The sequence below is a fragment of the Cebidichthys violaceus genome, unplaced genomic scaffold (genome assembly GCF_023349555.1).
Source record: "Cebidichthys violaceus isolate CVI_PGR_0920_01 unplaced genomic scaffold, fCebVio1.0.p SCAF_25, whole genome shotgun sequence".
In the NCBI taxonomy this organism is placed as follows: Eukaryota; Metazoa; Chordata; class Actinopteri; order Perciformes; family Stichaeidae; genus Cebidichthys; species Cebidichthys violaceus.
The window spans coordinates 6,224,100-6,240,049 of NW_027176428.1; the positions used below are offsets into that span (position 1 = coordinate 6,224,100).

Sequence of the window (15,950 nt, forward strand, 5' to 3'; positions counted from 1 at the left end):
CAAGATTAATGGGTTATGACGTTTTTACATTCAAATAATGAGACGTAAAAGGTATTTTTAGATTACACTTCTTCATGTGAAATTATTTTAAAGTTATGCTACACATTCCAGACTGCACTGCACTGATAACTTGTAGGACGCAAAGTGCTCTTTTAAGGAAATTATAATTTTTTTTCTCTGATAGGTCCGCTCACCCGGAAGCTACGTATGTTTGTGTTACTTTTCAAATTAAGAGCCTCACGTAACACTACATTGACGAACTAAATACCCAGTTTCAGTTAGAGAAATTATACATTCTGGTAAAATGCATGGGCAGTATACTTTTGTTTATTTCTCACACACTCTTAAAGCGCAGACTAAACATAAAAGACAGTATACAACCACGCATTCAACACGTGTTAGCTAGTTAGATAGCATTAAAGCTAAACACCGAACACTGTTTTTTCGTGCTAGTTAACGTATCCCCATGTTCGTTCACGAAGCAGTCTTTATATCTAGTGAACTGATTTTATTCACCAACCATGACTTGTGCAGGAGCCATCGACGACGATCCGTTCCCGGTTGACGACTGTTTGTTTGCGGAAACGTTTTCTCAAGACACCGTATTCACTTTCTTCGGCCAGGAGCTGAAGATCAGACAGGTGTTTGGTGCCAACCTCGGCGTGGCTGCCCCGGTCTGGGAAGCTGTAAGAGCCAACTTGGTTTATCTTGACACTAAGAAAAATATACCTGCTAAAACACACGCGAGCTTTGTCCAACGATAAGAGTGTGTATTTGTGCGCACACACACACACACACACACACACACACACACACACACACACACACACACACACACACACACACACACACACACACAGGCCTTACACCTGTGCCGTTACTTCGAGGAGCAGTCGGTGGAGTTGAGAGGAAAGCGCATCATGGAGCTGGGAGCAGGGACTGGTGTGGTTGGTATCTTGGCTGCACGCCTCGGTATGTTGTCTGCACTGGGGAGGAATACATTCACTACAATGATTATAAGTGGCACTATTTCCTGGCTATTTGTAGCCTTTATGTTATGAAGTTATTTTTGGGCTCTTTGCTTGTCCATTGGAGTCCCTTCATTTGGCTCTGTAAGTGAACTCGTGCTCAAACACACTTCCAGTCCAAAGATATGCAACTCGTGGCTGCTTCCACCAGAGGCGCTGCTAATCTGCTGCAGCTACCACAGCAGGTGTTGCTCAGTGTCAGTGTTGAAAACGTACCACTGTCACTTATTCAGCATTGTCACAACATCCTGATATATTTTGTATATATATGTTTACAGTACCTGAATGTGTTATATGTGGTCCATCCATCTGTAAGTAAGCTATAATTGCATCTTGAGTTGAGTTTCATCAACAACACACTGAAATCAAATGTTCTTATCTTTTCAGGTGCAGTCGTGACGCTCACAGACCTTCCTTTGACTCTCCCACAAATTCAGGCCAACGTCTCTGCTAACATGCCATCCAGTGGTTGGCCTACCACCCTTCCCACCGTCCTCCCTCTGTCCTGGGGTGAGGACCACATGAACTTTTCTTCTGACTGGGATCTGGTGCTCTGTGCAGATATTATTTACCTCCCAGAGACTTACCCACTGCTGGTGGAGACACTAGCTCATCTGTGCAAGAACAGAGCTGTGGTATATCTCTCGTCCAAAATGCGGAAAGAGCATGAGACTCCAGGTTTCTATGAAGAATGTCTGCCAAGCCGATTTAATGTGGAGCTTGTGCACCGGGATGACAATCAAAATATTAATATCTACAGGGCATCTCTGAGGAAAGACCAGTGACAGCAGGGACAACCTGCTACAGGACTTGGATTAGTTAGTGAACAGAGACTGGTTTTGACTGGGGGTTTTTTGGTGTTAAAATTCAGTGAAAGGTGCGTTATTTGACTTACAGTTTAGGACCAGTTACCATGGCAAAACAAGTGCAAGTTGTAATTGTGATTTTACATCTAAAATCCTTACATTTTGTTGATGAAATCTGAAGTCGGTTGTTCTCAGCTTCTCGTGTTTCGACTTGTTCGCTCTGCTTCAGGTTTCACTGCTCATAATTGCCTGACTGGAGACTTCAGGTTCTTCATTTCATTGTCTATTTCTTCATTTTGACTCTGTTTTGTCATTATCATGCACAATGTAGTTTCAGAGATGAGTTTGACAAGGTTATCAGTGCATGTCTTGAAAAATGGTCAATTGTTCCTCTGCTCTAAATTGAAAGTTTAAATCACATGTTTCCTGTTTGTATTTCTGATTGTTGTCTCAGTTAAAACACTGTCCAGGTTCATTTTATTAGTACAAGTGACACAGCGGCCTGTTCGTAGTCAGACACCCCCTGTTTAGTTTCTGGAAGGAAAGCTCACAGCTTTCAAGACCCTGAAAATCATATTTTCTTCTATTAGCTGCTGAGTGACTGGGTCCTGCATGAATACTACATTTCAAGTTGGAACTTGTCTGTGTTTTTGTCTGTTGTCCTCTGACTGGTTTGAAGTAGGCGGGGCTCTGTTGGAAAAAGGTGACATTAAATCCTGCATGCACCAATGAGGGCCCAGCAACATTTTAATCAAAATGTGATGACATCTTTGGGATTGCTTGCTTATGTATGTTGTCAATCAAATCTGATCAAACCACACCCACACAATCCTGATGAAGCAGATTAATTTAGTTTGAGTGATAAAATTAATAAATAATACCCATGGATGTTTCTTTGTTGTTGCTCATTTGGTCATGAATATTTAAAGTTATATTTTTAGGGGCTTTAATTAAATCAAACTAACACCAGTCTTCCCTCCACTAAGGTGATGGAGTCTGTCAGACTTTTATCTATCAGCAGCATCAAAACTCAGAACAATGCAAAAACGAATGTTCACAGTAATAATGGATACTGTCATTGTGTCAACATTCCCATTTCCATCTTCTGTGGAATTCTACATCAGCTCAATCTGGACAGACATAAATTAGAAAGCTACATGGGTCCAATATATCAAAATATCACTCAAACTTCTGTCACATGAATCCAGTTCTAAAAGCTATAGCAATAATAAAGCAAGCCTGAACTGGATAATCGAACATCTACCGTTTAGTGTATGGGCTGTTGTACAATATTGTTTTTATCGAGATATACAAAACCCAAAACAAAGTTTATCCCATCCCCAACTATTCTGTCAACATCAACAGATTGCCCTCCCTGCAGCCTGCTGTCTGTACGTACTTCATCCCCTCTCTCCTGCTCTCTGCTGATGTACAGACTTTCTGTTCAGAGAAGGAAAGCCTGTTTGTTACGCTGGAGAGTTTCAAAGAAAGGGAGACAACCTGTCTGCTGCCCGTCACTCCCTCCGCTACAATTCAGCCGACAAAACAACAGATCCCTATCTCCATGTAGAGCCTGCCTGCCATCACTCCGAGCACCTCCCACACGGGTGTCGTGCAAACTGCAGATCACTGATTTTGCTGTCATACTTGATTATTTGGGCAAAGTTATGAAAACTGTGCATTGAAGAAGTGGTAATGTTGACCTGAGTTCCATATGACCGAAAACCAGCTAATTATAAATGTTACAGTTGACTGTCTCTTTCTGAACTAAACGGTTTGTTTTATACATGTGTAAAAACAAATCTGACTCTTTTACATTAGTTTTGTATGACTTTAAAGAGGAATAATGAGGCTAAAGATGGTAATTCTAAAAACCTGATACAAAAATTCCTCAGTGGTATTTGGGCATGTTGACCAGATGAGAGGAGGATGGGCTGCAGTGACCGGGGAGTGTGTGTGTGTGCGCGTGTGTGTGTCGAGTGGGAGGGGGACTGAAAACTATGGTCCTTTTAAAAGGAGTTGTCCTGTTGTGACTTCATTAGACCTCACATAACCTCATGAGCAGGACAATAATCTGAAAACAGGAATTAGGGGTAAGTGTTGAATGTATGAACTAATCTCTCCATTATCTAAATTGCAGGTGAGACCTTTTTATATTCTTATTTTAGTTTTTTTATGTAGTATTCAAATATGTTAAATTAAATGCTAAAATATGCTTTTGAGAGATTTTATGCATGCATGTTAAATATATGATCCTTTCTATGTTTTATCCAAAAGATGGAGTTCTGGCCCGAGAATCAGGGACAGTCGCCTCTATACTCCAAATTTGGAACTGTTCCTGGGAGAAATTGTACACATAAGTGAGTTCAGTGCTATGATTGCCTTTTCAATCACTGTAATCATTAGATGATAGAGTGTGTTGCCTTTTTTATGCTTGTTTGAGAAACAATATTTTCACTTGTTGGACATCAGCATTGTACCACATTGATGCAATAAATTATGCTAAGCGGAGCTACTTGTCATAAGTAGATTCTCTAAAACACATACTGTATCAAGTAATGAAATGTGATGCCGAAAATGGCTTTTACATATTTTCCATTTCACCCACAGCTACCATGACAGACATCAGGCACCCCATTATCAACTGTACTATGGTGAGCAGCAGGATCAAGGCAGGGAGTCCAGATACCGGAGTGTACCAGGATCAAGAACTGGAGGGGCTCCGCTGGAGTACACTAACTGGACGAACCAAGAGCTGGCCGTCCCTTCTTCCTCTCACTTTCCTTTTATTCTAGACCGTCACAGTCAGCAGCACCAGGACCAGGGAGACAGAGAATGGTCAGCAGCTCAGCAAGTAGCGAGAGAATATGAGAGAGGATTTCTGAGGGAGGGGTGGCAGAGGAGGTGGGAGCCCTGTGGTCCTGTCCGCTACAACAGGGAAGCTTCTGCTAAGAGGAGCGACAGCAGCTATCGAGAGCTGGAGGCATGGGCAGCTCGATACAGCCATTCACTTCCACGGAGGAGACGTATAGAGGCAGAGTTGAGGGGCTCCTCTCAGGGACTGCTGGAGAGCAGCAGGGCTCCAGAGAGGGACAGCAGGAGTGGGACAGATGCTCGAGTGGCAGCGCTGCAACAAGTCAGACAATCTGCAAACATCAGAGAATCAGGACTGTGGTGTGATAGAGGGGGCAGACAGCAAGCTGCAACCTATTATCCATCACAAACTCCTGCCACCGACACAAGCCACATGCTGGACATGAAAGAAAAGGCCAACTACCAATGGAAGATGTTCAGTCAACCTCCTGGCTATATTGCTCCCCCTCCCTATGACAGCCCACATAAAGGCTCACCTGTATTACACCACTGTGACACCAGCTGGGAGCAGAACGGTAAGAGACAAACCAACTGGTCGCAGCCCACAGATGTATCTGCAGATCTGCGCATTCACAGAAAAGGAGAAAAAGAGGAGTTTACAAAACCAGATGGAAATCAAAAACGCTTCCTAGAGCTTGAAGGACTAAAGCACAGACGACAGAAAACAGATGCTTTACAGGCAAGTAGTCCTTTTAGTATCCAGGAAAAACACATAGAGCGTGAGGGTGTGTTGTATGTGCAACAGCCACAAGTGTTACAAACAGTTGAGAATAACAAGATAAATGAGGAACTGTCCTCAAAGGTAATTGAAGGAAGGGAGTTCAGATTAAACAAAAAGACAGGTGGGATGACCATATTCTGCTTGGTGTCTCGAATAGCAGGCACCACAGAAGCCTCATCTTTGCCACTTTGTACTTTACAAACAAACACAGTATTAGGAGGTAGTCCGAAAAGTCTAAGGGGCAGTAGTGGCAAAAACACACAAACACACAAACTTGCAGATGAGATAGACTTCAGAGCGCCAACACTCACAGAGCAGTCAAATACTTCTGATGGGAAAAATGTCAAAGCCAAACAGAAGGAGACACCAACCTGCATAGAAAGTGAGATGCTTGAGGTTAATCTATCAGAAAAAGCAGAGACAGATATTGTGTCCCCAGAAAAAGTGAATACAAGTGATGCTGATTCTATGTTTGGGAGAATGGTTGCTCAGTCAGAGCATTCTGTGTCAGTCAAATATCCTCTGTGGAGGGAGCCGAGTATTACAAGCAGGGCTGAAACTGAGAGATCATCCTCATGTTTGAAAGCAAACAGCGAGGAAGGAGAATCAGATGTTCTGCAAGACCCAGAAAGAACAGTTCATCCAATTGATGTTGAAGTAAGAAGACTGGACATCAAGACAGACACAGAATCTGAGGACAGTAAGGGTCTTCTGGTTATCGACACAACCTGTGTTGTTGTTAAAATGGAGCTGATTCCATCACCCAAGAAAGAGCATGTTCACTATTTACACACTGAACACATTCAACTTGATACTCAAACGATCGTCTCTCCTGAATGTGTCAAATCAAACGGTCAGCTGAATCAGGAAGAGACAACCGACCAAAACACAGAAACAAACCCCCACCATGAAAGACCTGAGACCAAACTAGACTCAGATCTAATGGAGAAAAAGGCACCCGATGGACAAAGTGAAATCTCTCCCTGCTGCATGTCCTCATCTTCGGTTTCTGAAAGGGAAAAGTTGGAGGAGCGAGCTGAAAGGATTCTAGGAATCCCTCTACATGATTGCATCGCTGAGCAGCAACCTGAAGATGAAACATCACTTTTGGACTCCTGTGTGGAGGATGAGGAGGTTGAACCATCTCCAATTGAAGATAACGACATTGATGATGCAGTTGAACAAATCCAAGAGGACATAAGCGAAGAGGAGCAGTTACATAATCAGTTAAAGGTTGGCCAGAATGAGAATGCTGTGTGTTTGCAAGAGAATGACGACACCAAAGATCAGGTGTCAAATGAAGGTGCTGGGGATTTTGCGGGACTTCAGGATCCAGTGTTTAACATGTCTGAAGAGAAAGAAATCATCTCTCAACTCAAAAATGACATCAAACCTTCACCTGAAATAAATGAGGATCTTCTGCTCAAACCAGCCAGTGAAGAGGGTTCAACTGAGCAGGAAGAAAATTGTACCTCTTCTCATCCCTCTCAGTGTCTTAGTCCACCAACCAACCTTTCTGATTCTTCTTCAGTTTCACCTTCTCCACTCTATGAAGCACCAAACCCTACCCTTTCTGTCATGCCCTCATCCTCCGATCTCACACCTCTCATGTACATCTCAGAATCAAACAAAGAGGAGGGTCCTGATCCTGAGTTGATTGCCTTCAATTCTGCAGAAAACCTGGCTCCTCACCCTGAAACCTCATCTCTGCCTCACACCCCATCACTTCTTCCCCCTGGAACAACAAGCTCCACTCCCCTTACAAACCATTCCCAGAGTCCTTCTCCTCTTTATTTAACTGTTGTTGAAGACCAGGATGAAGAGGGTGAAACATCACATGTAATAAACAATGACATCAGTGAAGCCCTTGAGGACTTTGCCAATGATATGAACCAGGAGCTGGTGTCGCAGCAACAATGTGAAAGTGGCCAACCAGACAATGCCGCTTGTGTGGAAGAGAGCAATGTTGCTGATGAGCAACAAACAAAAGAAGCCGATAAGGATCTCACAGACCATATTATGGAACAGACTCTTAACATATCCATAGAAGATGCCATAGAGGTTGACATTTTGCAGCAAGAACTTGAATGTGTCCAAGCTGAAGATGTTGCTTGTGTAAAAGAAAGTTATATGACTGAAGAGCAGCTACCAAAAGAAGACAAAGAGGATCCTACAGGTCTTTTGGAACATACAATATCCCAAGAAAAAGTGTCTGACAGTCAAACTCAAACAGAGGTCAACATTTTGAAACAACAATTTGATAATGAAGAAGAGAGTTTCATGACTGAGGAGCAATCAAAACAAGAAGCTGATGAGGACCAGAAACTATCCACAGAAAATGCTACAGACCCTCAAACAGACATTGAAATTTTGCAGGACACTGAACCCTCATCGTCGGACTCAGACTGGGAGGTGTTTCAATCACCTTTGGATGTGTGCTCACCCTCTGACCTTCCTTCTCCACCATCTATCGAGCCAGACGCAGAGTTTGTTTCTCTTTTGCACTCAGTCTGTCCCTCAGCTCTAAATCCTGATGCTGATCCTGCTGCTGGCATCCATGAAACTGACCCTCCTTTTCTTCATCTGGACTCTTGTGAGGAATCCCTTCAGTTTTCATCTTCCTCTTGCACTTATTTACCCCCAGTCCTACCTTCCAGCTCCTCAACTCCTCCTCCTCAAGAGGGAGGTGGAGATGTGGACCCTGAATTACCCCTCAAAGAAGAGCCCCAGTATCCCATGGCCCTGTGGGATGCAGTAACTCGCATTAGGAAGCATACAGCGCCAGACTCTGAGAATGAAGAGGAGGAAGTGAGTGAGCTGTGGGATCCAGAGAGTGTAGGGGAGGACTTGCGCTGCCTGGGTGTGGTTGTAGGCATGGACTCTGAAGGGATATTCTTTGATGGAGCAGGACAACGTGCAGTTTTTACAGAAGAAAGTGTTGAGGATGATGTTGAGTTAAGACAAATCCAGGAGGATCTGTGTTATGAAGAGCTAGGCGGACACACTGAAGAAGACACACTGTCCTGCAGCAGCACCAGCAGCCACGGCTCTGGGGACACCGTTGTCGTTGCAGACGAGGACGAGGTTGAGGAAACGCCACCTGATGCCTGGACAGAAAGCACGACAGGGAATGACGAGGAGTTTCAGTCGGCAGAGGGAGAGCGATGCTGCTCTGCTGAAGTAAAAGATGAGACTGCAGCCAAGGCAGAGGGAGATAGTGCAATAGGAGACAAGAGCGTCACAAATGTGTCTAGTCAGAGTGAGGACTGTCAGGTGGAGGTGACGAATAAAACAACCAAGGATGCGGAAATGACGGAAACAGAGAGAGAAGGAAACGAGCAGGTGGTTTTCATGCCCTCAGTGGTCTCAGAGTAAGGGTGATTGAAAGTGAGTCAACTGGATAAACATTGTTCCGATTCATGTAATTAAATATCTAACGACAACGTACAATCAACATTGGTATTGTGCCTGATAAGGAATGGAAGTTGCTGATATTTAATGTATTTTTTAGTTTCAGTGTTATCGTAGAGATTTTAATTTAATTCTTAACTTCCAAGCTCTTCTTTCCACTTTTTCCTCCTCTCTATCTACTGCTAAAGCTGCGTTCTTCCGCTCTAAAATCCTAACCTCTGCTTCCAATCCTAAAAAACTCTTTGAAACTTTCATTTCACTCCTCCAACCCCCACCCCCTCCTCCTACTTCCTCCCTTCTCCCTGATGATTTCGCCAACTTCTTTGACAAGAAGGTAAACGATATCAGATCCTCCTTCTCTCAGCCCCTCTCTCCCTGTCCAATCCTGCCCCCACAGCTCTCCCTCCCATCTCCACGCCCCTTCTTACCCTTTCTGGCTCCTCTCTCCCCTAACGAGGTCCTCAACCTTGTTACATCTAACCGCCCCACCACGTGCTCCCTTGACCCGATCCCTTCCCCTCTTCTTCAGTCTATTGCGACTGAACTCCTTCCTTTCCTCACCCACCTCATCAACACATCTCTTGTTTCAGGATGCTTTCCCACGGTCTTCAAGGCCGCCAGAGTCACCCCCCTTCTGAAGAAACCATCACTTGACCCCTCTGATGTCAAGAACTTCAGACCGGTTTCTCTTCTACCCTTTCTATCCAAAACACTTGAACGTGCTGTCTTTAACCAACTGTCTTCCTATCTCCACCAAAACAGCTTTTTGGACCCTCACCAGTCCGGGTTCAAAGTGGGTCACTCGACAGAGACGGCCCTCCTTGCGGTGACAGAGTCGCTTCACGCCGCGAAAGCTAACTCTCTCTCCTCTGTCCTGATTCTCCTGGACTTGTCTGCGCCGTTTGACACTGTGAACCATCAAATCCTCCTCTCATCCCTCGAGGGGATGGGCGTCTCAGGCTCTGCACTCTCCCTGTTTGCATCCTACCTGACGGGTCGATCCTACCAGGTGACCTGGAGGGGGGCCATGTCGGAACCACGCATGCTGACTACGGGGGGGTTCCGCAAGGGTCAGTTCTGGGCCCCCTTCTCTTCTCGCTCTACACAACATCTCTGGGTTCTGTTATTCGCTCGCATGACTTCTCCTACCATTGTTATGCCGATGACACCCAGCTGGTCTTGTCATTTCCCCCCGGTGACACCCAAGTGGAGACGCACATTGCTGCGTGTTTGGCTGACATCTCGAAGTGGATGACGACACACCACCTCAAGCTCAACCTAGACAAAACTGAGCTACTATTCCTCCCGGGGAAGGGTTGCCCGCAGCGGGACCTGTCCATCACCATTGATGATACCATGGTGACGCCAACTCGGACTGCGAGGAACCTGGGTGTGACCCTGGATGACCAACTGTCATTCTCGGCAAACATTTCATCCGTTACACGCTCCTGCAGATTCCTGCTCTACAACATCAGGAGGATTCATCCCTTCCTGACTGACGAGACGGCGCAGGTTCTCATCCAGGCTCTTGTCATCTCCCGCCTGGACTACTGCAACTCTCTACTCGCCGGAGCCCCGGCGTCGGCCATCAGACCTCTGGAGCTTGTCCAGAAAGCCGCAGCTCGCCTGGTGTTCAATCGCCCCAAGTTCTCCCACACAACTTCCTTTCTCCGTTCTCTACACTGGCTACCTGTAAGAGCTCGCATCCAGTTTAAGACTCTGGTGCTAGCCTACAGGGCAGTGAAAGGAACAGCTCCTTCCTATCTCCAGGCCATGGTCAAGCCTTACACCCCCGCCCGGCCACTTCGCTCTGCTGCCTCGGGGCGATTGGTTGCCCCGTCGCTCAGAGGTCCTGGCGGCCGATCGACCCGGTCACGGCTGTTTTCTGTCCTGGCCCCACAGTGGTGGAATGAACTTCCCACTGACGTCAGGACAGCGGAGTCGCTGCCCATCTTTCGGCGCAGGCTGAAAACCCACCTCTTCAGGAAGTGCTACCCCGAGCCTTCCACTTAGCACTTATTGTTTTCATACTAGCTTGTTGCACTTATTGTATTCGTATTACTTATAACACTAACTGTTTTTCTTGTTTCTGTACTTTGGCTCTGAGTTATGCTCTGCTTCATGCTCTTAGATGCTTGTTTGGAAAAGGAAATGTACTTATGACTTCTGGTGACTAGTAGTTCTTTTGATTACCAATGTTGAATGCACTTATTGTAAGTCGCTTTGGATAAAAGCGTCTGCTAAATGACTGTAATGTAATGTAATGTAATGTAATTGGGATAAGTAATGATACATTTACTGTTGTTTTAGAAATGTAGAAATTTGACATTAAGGACATCTTAAAATCTATTCTTGTAAAGCAGACCATGTCATACCTTTTTTCCAAATGTTTCCACTGTTTCTAGAGTGTTTAAGGTTAATAATAGGCTGAGAAATTATGAAAGAGGATATAATAAAAGATTGATTATTTGGAGTGATTTAATGGTGTGGTGATATTTATGGCATAAATCAATTCATTATTCTGCATTGTAAGTAAATAAAACAATGGAGTGCATTAACAACATGCTGTGGAAAGTTAATCTCCTCTTGTGTTGATTGGATTGTTTTGTTATCTGCTCTTTCCAAGGTCAAGAATGAACTTTCAATCTCAACATTTATGACAACACAAGTCCTGAAGAGAAAAAATGGAAATTTAAAAATGTACAATTTCATGACAACTGGACAAACTCCATCTGTTGAGGAAGACTGTTATACAACTGAACTGAACTCTAGTGACTATTGTTGAGAAAAGTATTTTTTTTAAACTGCTCTTTTTGAAGCAGTATTTAAATTGTTATGGTCTTCCCACCTACATTTCAAGTAGTTTTTGACAGCACTCCATTATTTTAAATACAAATATTACGTAATAAAGTATTGCCTGCTGTATGTGCCCTCTCCTCTCAAAGAAATTTGTCCAACAATACATCGAAAAACACTAGCTACAATGAACTGCCGACGTGTGTGAAAACATTTGTAAATCACTGATCTTAAATTATCAAACTGTTACCTCATTTTTTTTTATTTTTGGGATTAATTTTATATATAAAAAAAGGAAATAGCAGATGATTCGTCCTGTAAGATAGCAACTTATTTTTTTTCTCCACACATCAAAAAATAAATTATACCAAAAATACTTTTATTCTACATCAACAGTACAGCATGTGGACTTTCCAACTGAATATGATTATTTAATTCAGACTCAACTACCAGATTGTGGACTACAGCACACTCTAGTGGTGTTACACTGGAGAAAACTGAACTTTAATCTTGATGCTCAAAAGTAAAAACTAAAAGCTTTAATCAAATACCATAATTCAATAGGATTGCAGATGTAGTATTTCATGAAAAGAAGAGGAGACATTTGCCTGCTCCTGAAGCTACAAACTATTCTGTACTTGGATATAAAGCTATTTTCTGCTCTGAATCAGAAGGGCAGCATGGAGGGAAAGTAGAAACAATTTTCATTAACAATTACTGTTAACATTACTCCAAACATTTCAGCCTGTTTACGATCCAAAACATTGTTAGACAAAAAGGAAAGTCCTTGGGAGTAAAGGCTATATGCTGCTTAACGCTTCATAGTTAAGCTTAAATTCATACTTTTAGAAAAGGCAGTGGTTGGAAGTTTTCAGAACTTTAGAAATCTTCTTCTTTCCTTAAATTATTTTTGACTTTGCTGCAACTTTCAAAGGATCCTCAATTGGCAAAAAATGTGTGATCAGTTCATTTTCAGCATTAACACACCCACCTAAGCAGCAACATTGTATCCGTTTTCTAAACTATAATACATTTCACATTAACAGTAACAATACCACGGAGCTAATAGGGAAAGAGGATCAATGTTGGAAGGGTGTGACGTTATATTAGAAACACTTGTTCAGCAATAAAGGCACATTTCACCACTTGGACAACAGTGAAACTAACTCCACTCAAATCATCGTCATGTCTGATCTTATATAATGTGTGTTGAACTTTTCAGTTTTACCTAATGAAATATTCACCCAAAACAAGTTATTCCTGTGATCTTAGACAGTTCAATAAATATTGGTGAGCATTAAAAACTTAAACTAAAAATTAAAATCTAGTTGGGCAGTATGGTTATTCATTCACTATGAATAAAAAACATGAATAGCATGAATAGCTTTGAGAGACTATCAATTAATTAATATGGACTTAAGGACCACTTGACCAAATTTCAACCTGATCTCTGTGTACTTGTGTCTTAAATTAGAACATTTACTGTACATACACAACTAATCCTGTAAGAAATCCTGTACTGGGAAGTATAAGTTCATATTTGCAGTTTCACAGTTTCCGTTTCATCTTAAGAGCAATTTAAGGCAAGAAAAGGGATTTTATATGAAACAAAGAATATTGAAAAGTATAATAACTTACAGTATATAAACAAGATAGTCCAAAGAGATGCAGCTAAAACTGGCAAACTGGTCCATAAATTGTCACAGATCAAAGGAACAAGACTTGTATCTTCAGTTGGATTTTCTATTATCTTACATTATAATTTATTACTGCCATGACATAAACCGGTTATAAAGAGACAACTGAAAACAGTACAGCACCCAACGTCTCCATTTCGGCTGAGAAGAGACAGTAGCCATGGCAAGATGATATCAAAGTTCATCATGGTGCACATTCAGAGCGTGGTCACAGAGGTCTGCAGAGCACACAGAACATGTGAACACTGAATTAAAATACAGTCGCTGGAAGGGAACAACATAACAGAAATGAGTAATAGTATGTAAGACTTAAAAATAAAATCAGGCATGTTTTAAACATACCTGTCCTCTTGCTGCAGAGTTTGTCTTTGATATTTTCTGTCTCATGAGCAAAGAATTCAATGACTTCATCTTCATGCTGCTCAACAATTGTTTCACACTGCAGAAATAAGTTTAAAAAAACTTTTACAAGCTGCACCATTCACTGATTTTTTTTAAAGATGTCGGCTGTGGGTTGCATAAAAAACATTATAATAATTAATAATAAAAGCAGAGTAATGCAAGCATTTAAGAATCATTTGGGGAAATTTTGTACTCACTGCAAATTTTAAACTGCCTGTAAGTCTTGAATCCAGCGTGGCCTCTGAGAGGTCCATGGCCTCACCGCTCCGAGACTTTATCCTAATGTAGGACTTCCTGGTTGTGGAAGAATCTGTGTGCTCGCCGTAGTCCCCCATCCTCTCACACACAGTCTCCATCAGCTCCAGAAGGTTTCCCTCCGAGCGAGCCAGAGGAACCTGGTGCCATGAACGGTCATGAAGAACTCTGAGTTAGTGAGGATGTGAGGCGTCTCTTACCAGAAGTGGTATTAATTAACAAAGTGATAATACTTTATTTTGCAGTCTAGTTGTGTTGCTAATTAAACAGTTAGGTGATAATATGAGAGCACTTCCCTGATTTCTGTCCCTCTACTCTCAGCTCACACTTAATCTAAGACTAAATTTGATTTATTTTTTCGCACCATAATATCCGGCACACAGTTTTTGATATACAGAGTTATAGACACAATTCATTTAGCACTCAAAAAGTATTATGGTTTGATATTCATCCCACATTGTGGTCATCTGACTGTACATTATTAACAGCAACAGGGCTGCTACTATAGATTATTTATGATTAATCTGAAGATTATTGTCTCAATTAATCGATTAACTGGTTGGTCTATAAAACATTAGAAACAGTAGAAAATACCCATCACTATTTCACTATCCTAGCACAGGGGGCATCATCAGCTGTCTCTTGTGGTCTGACAAACAGCCCAAAACCCAAACATATTGATTTTACTATCATATACGATAAAGACATCCGAGAAGCTGGAAGAAGAGAATGTTTGACATTTCTTTCTTTAAAAATCACTTTAACTTTTAATCGTGTATCAAAATATTTGCATTGGTCTAATTCGTTGGGTTAGTAGTAGCATCTCATCCTAGTGAAAAACAGCTGATAAACCAAAACAAGTACTTAAGTACTTAAAAAAGTAAAAAGAAACCACACATGCAGCACTACTTCATTGTGAACTATAGTACTGAAGTGGTGCCGTCTACAGAGTGGGTTGGACATATATTACTACGTGGCTGTGCTGCTGCACGTTTACCTCTCTAATGGACTGGCTTCCGTCTGGGTTGATCCTGAAGGATCCCATCTGGATCATTTTCTTTGGGTCTATTTGGGAGATGGCCCATTCCATCTCATCTACCAGAGCCCTGCACGCTGCAAGGAGCAGAGGGAGAGGACGCTCGTACGCATTAGGACTTGTCCGTGTAACGTTATTTGTGCCCTGGACAGAGAGTGAGGTTTACAGACACATACCTCCACATTTGATGTCCTGTCCTTGTCTGGCTTCCTGGCTGAAGCTCAGGAGGAGACACACAACCACACACGGCGCGAGCAGAACGGCCGCTTCCCTCATCTTGCATCTAAACACAGATTTCACCACAACACAGACCCAACACACATCAACCGGCAAAAGAAACACTCAAGTGATTCTGTGAGAAGTTAATCGACGCCCTCAAAATATTATTTCTGTTCGACTGGCGTGAACCAGAGAGAGAGATTTCGACACAAAAACACACATCTTGTCACCATGTATCATTCAACTTACAAGTTTCTGGCAGTGTCTTCTGAGGCCACCTTTACGTTCTAACACGCTGTTCCATCGCATTCAGTGGAATGTGGTGACGTAGGCAACGGAGCTGCTGGACAAGGATGGAGCTCGCGCTCCAGACAGCGCCCTCACGTGTCCGGGAAGATGCCAACGGGCTCCGTTCTAACGTTATCAAGGCAACCTCTTCATTTCAGAGACATTTTGCTGGTTTTATGCCGGCTAAAATCCGCAATATCGACTGAAATTAACCGAAGACGAACATGTGTGCAGGATCATAGATAGCACATTAAATGTAATTGATTTTACAATTTGGGTGATAATTATTTTGAGTAAAAACTCTGTAAACAAAATTGTTGGTAGCCCTATCCCAACCCGGCATCGTGCTTATTTTGTGCTGGGGTCTAACATGTGTGCTATCAGAGTTTATTTTGTGAAGGAAAGCATATTAGGTGG

At 42.7% G+C, this 15,950-nt stretch overlaps 2 protein-coding genes across 2 annotated transcripts; one reads left to right on the forward strand and one right to left on the reverse strand.

Moving 5' to 3' along the window:
* Window positions 1-507: 507 nt before the first annotated feature.
* LOC137879500 (EEF1A lysine methyltransferase 3-like) lies at window positions 508-2,762 on the forward strand. Its single transcript, XM_068720261.1, has 3 exons — window positions 508-686; window positions 861-972; window positions 1,416-2,762. The coding sequence occupies exons 1-3, from the start codon at window positions 522-524 to the stop codon at window positions 1,811-1,813; spliced, it is 675 nt and encodes a 224-aa protein (XP_068576362.1). The 5' UTR covers window positions 508-521; the 3' UTR covers window positions 1,814-2,762.
* Window positions 2,763-11,335: 8,573 nt separating this feature from the next.
* Window positions 11,336-15,583, reverse strand: cnpy2 (canopy FGF signaling regulator 2). Its single transcript, XM_068720546.1, has 6 exons — window positions 15,495-15,583; window positions 15,203-15,309; window positions 14,988-15,103; window positions 13,933-14,130; window positions 13,676-13,772; window positions 11,336-13,551 (listed from the first exon to the last, which is right to left on the reverse strand). Exons 2-6 carry the CDS (start codon window positions 15,300-15,302, stop codon window positions 13,508-13,510), a joined length of 555 nt encoding a protein of 184 aa, XP_068576647.1. The 5' UTR covers window positions 15,303-15,309; window positions 15,495-15,583; the 3' UTR covers window positions 11,336-13,507.
* Between the last annotated feature and the right edge of the window lie 367 nt (window positions 15,584-15,950).

What these genes read in the sequence shown, in the direction of transcription:
- LOC137879500 (XM_068720261.1), top strand. Translation starts at nt 522, where the DNA reads ATGACTTGTGCAGGAGCCATCGACGACGATCCGTTCCCGGTTGACGAC. An exon ending in CTGCCCCGGTCTGGGAAGCT is followed by an intron (nt 687 to 860) that starts GTAAGAGCCAAC and finishes ACACACACACAG; the next exon opens with GCCTTACACCTGTGCCGTTA. An exon ending in TATCTTGGCTGCACGCCTCG is followed by an intron (nt 973 to 1,415) that starts GTATGTTGTCTG and finishes TTATCTTTTCAG; the next exon opens with GTGCAGTCGTGACGCTCACA.
- cnpy2 (XM_068720546.1), bottom strand. Translation starts at nt 15,302, where the DNA reads ATGAGGGAAGCGGCCGTTCTGCTCGCGCCGTGTGTGGTTGTGTGTCTC. An exon ending in ACAGGACATCAAATGTGGAG is followed by an intron (nt 15,104 to 15,202) that starts GTATGTGTCTGT and finishes TGCTCCTTGCAG; the next exon opens with CGTGCAGGGCTCTGGTAGAT. An exon ending in CAGGCAGTTTAAAATTTGCA is followed by an intron (nt 13,773 to 13,932) that starts GTGAGTACAAAA and finishes TTATTTCTGCAG; the next exon opens with TGTGAAACAATTGTTGAGCA.